Below are 3,082 nucleotides of genomic sequence, written 5' to 3' on the forward strand. Positions count from 1 at the left end.
TGACAAAGTTAAACTAGATAAATTGTACAGCCATGCCAACAGTTGACCAAAACCATTAATAGCAGACTATACAACAGACATTCCGTGCGCGCAGCCTACGAATAAACGTTGTCTACGCACTACGTTCGCATCGTAGTGAAGTCATAATAAACGGACGGCAGACGTACGCTCGTGTGGTGAATGAAAACCGGGCGCAGCAACAGCGAACGCTCCCGGAAAGAACGCTGCTACGAACTGTAGTGTAGCACGAACTGAGGTAAAATGTTATGACAATGTTGCTGGATGTTATGTAAATATTGTATAACTTATAACCAATTGTCAGACCCCATTAAAACCTTCTCTTGCAGGAATCATGCCGGACAAGTTCACCTCCCCTGATTTTTTATCCCAGTTCATTGAAATGTACAGGCAGCTGCCCTGTTTATGGCAAGTAAAATCCAAAGATTATTCCAACCGTGATAAAAAACATGAAGCCCTGAGTAAACTTGTCGAACTGTGTAAAGCGGTGTGCCCAAATCCAACAATTGATTATGTGAGGAATAAAATTGCCAATATACGAACCGTATTCAAAAAAGAACTGAACAAGGTTCGTGTTTCACAGACATCTGGGGCAGGAACAGATGAAATTTATGAACCACGGCTGTGGTATTATGAAAGTCTGCGCTTTCTGACAGACCAGGTTGAAGCCAGAGCATCAGTGTGCAGCCTTTCAGGAACATCTGCTGCATCTCCAAACTCAGAGGATGAGGAACAGGACAATGTAGAGGATCTACCCATATCACAGGTCAGTGTATAATGCCCATTTAGGCATATAATATTCTTTTTGTATGATGCTTTCTTCCTAACAAAGAAAAGGTGCTAGTATCAACATACTAGCACATTATGTGCCACATAACGTTTACAAATGAAAGGAACAGTGCACCTACTGCTGGGCGCGTTTCCATGCACTCACTTGGGGGAAATGGAAGTGCAGTTGTAATCCCTTGGCTGATCACATCTGTCTATAAGTCCATCACAGCCGGATTTTTAAGGTGTGTTTAGTGAAGTGACTAGCAATGATGAAAAGGGCTAAACAGTTCATGCATATAGATAGAATTCTGCATGTTGAACCACATGTAATGATCCAATACATGGCTCATGGTCTCCAAACTTCACAGGGAATTGTGATTTTAACCTACATTATCTAAAGATTGGAGCACTTTAGAGCATTTGCTCCATCACCAAGGATGGCTCACACCTAATACATATGTGCAACTTTTATTATCTATCTAGCTAGATGTGTATGCTTTTTATCTATCTAGCTAGATGTGTATGCTTTTTATCTATCTAGCTAGATGTGTATGCTTTGTATCTATCTAGCTAGATGTGTATGCTTTTTATCTATCTAGCTAGATAGATGTATGCTTTTTATCTATCTAGCTAGATAGATGTATGCTTACATCTATCTAGCTAGATAGATGTATGCTTACATCTATCTAGATAGATAGATAAATGCATATATCTATCTAGATAGATAGATAAATGCATACATCTATCTAGATAGATAAATGCATACATCTATCTAGATAGATAAATGCATACATCTATCTAGATAGATAAATGCATACATCTATCTAGATAGATAAATGCATACATCTATCTAGATAGATAAATGCATACATCTATCTAGATAGATAAATAAATGCATACATCTATCTAGATAGATAAATATATACACATCTATCTAGATAGATAAATATATACACATCTATCTAGATAGATAAATACATACACATCTATCTAGATAGATGTATATATCTAGTTTTAATAGTAATTATATGTTCCTGAAAAGTAACAAAGTACAGTATATGAAGATATTACATTTTTGATAAAATTAGGTTACAATAACTGCACCGTCATATCCACAATGTGATTATAACTGACAACTTCAATGCAATTGATGTCCAAATGTTATAGCTTCTGCAGGAGCAAGAATCACAAGAAGACATGTTCACGTCCAGGCCTGCTCTTCCACCCCTGGCTAGGAAGAAAAAAAGAAGTCTAGATTCGGCTACATGTTCCTTTCTGGATAAGGCTGCATCGGCATTGCAGAACAAGTCCGATGAATCTGATGGGTTTGGAGTCATGATTGCCAACAAGCATAGAAAAATGACTGACCAACAAAGAGAATTTGCAGAGAGACTGGTTTTAGAAGTTCTTGCAAAGGGTATCAGAGGAGAATTGAGCGCTAAGACAAAATTAATAGAGGAACAGCCACCAACAACTTACCAGGCACCCATGCATTTTGCCCAAACGCAAGCATCCAACCACCAGACTGGACAATGGCAATATCCCTCCGGCCAAGTTCATAGTTCTCCTTGGGGTCCAACTTATACCAACATATAATTTTTCATCAAATGTTGGAGTTGTAGTGTAAGGTTTTAATTTTTCAATAATAAATATTACACAACGTATGCCTGATCTATGTTGAGACAATACATTGTGTAATATTTAACACATAGCAAAAGTGTTTGACAATGGTTTTATTTATTCTGTTCATTAAATCATATATTGTACTCTTTATCTGTGCACATCCCTCCCCTTCCCAAAAACATGCAAGGAGTCATGTGAAGTGTAAATTCTTTTATTTTTGCTTTTAGCATGTTGTTTGCTAAACGTGCATATGAAGGCATGATATGCATATTGTATAAAATATAAAAAGTGTGAAACATACACAAACATTGTGCAATTCTTAAGACTTACATGTTTAAGAACAAACATATTTAACATTATGAGGTTGTGTAACATACACACTCACATTTTCTTCAAACTAATAACAACTATTACAGCCCATACTCAACATGAGATGTAAGCATTATAGAAAATATATTTAGAAAAATATATTAACTTTGCGTTACAAAAGTTTCATTGTTATACCCGTTTCAAATCCAGAAAATGGATAGGAGAAATACACCAAACCTATTATACAGCAGGAAAATTCTTAAAGGGGTGGTTCGCCCTAAAAAAAATTTCTAACAATACATTCTGATGTCTGCTTACACTGGCTGTTTTTTTTTTTTTTTCGTACATACCTCGATCATAT

The 3,082-nt window shown here is 36.3% G+C and overlaps 1 protein-coding gene across 1 annotated transcript; it reads left to right on the top strand.

Moving 5' to 3' along the window:
* Window positions 1–336: 336 nt before the first annotated feature.
* On the top strand, window positions 337–2,712 carry LOC120933498. The gene is made up of 2 exons (XM_040346736.1): window positions 337–784; window positions 1,957–2,712. Exons 1-2 carry the CDS (start codon window positions 353–355, stop codon window positions 2,383–2,385), a joined length of 861 nt encoding a protein of 286 aa, XP_040202670.1. The 5' UTR covers window positions 337–352; the 3' UTR covers window positions 2,386–2,712.
* Window positions 2,713–3,082: the final 370 nt, after the last annotated feature.

Source organism: Rana temporaria, chromosome 3 (assembly GCF_905171775.1).
Source record: "Rana temporaria chromosome 3, aRanTem1.1, whole genome shotgun sequence".
In the NCBI taxonomy this organism is placed as follows: Eukaryota; Metazoa; Chordata; class Amphibia; order Anura; family Ranidae; genus Rana; species Rana temporaria.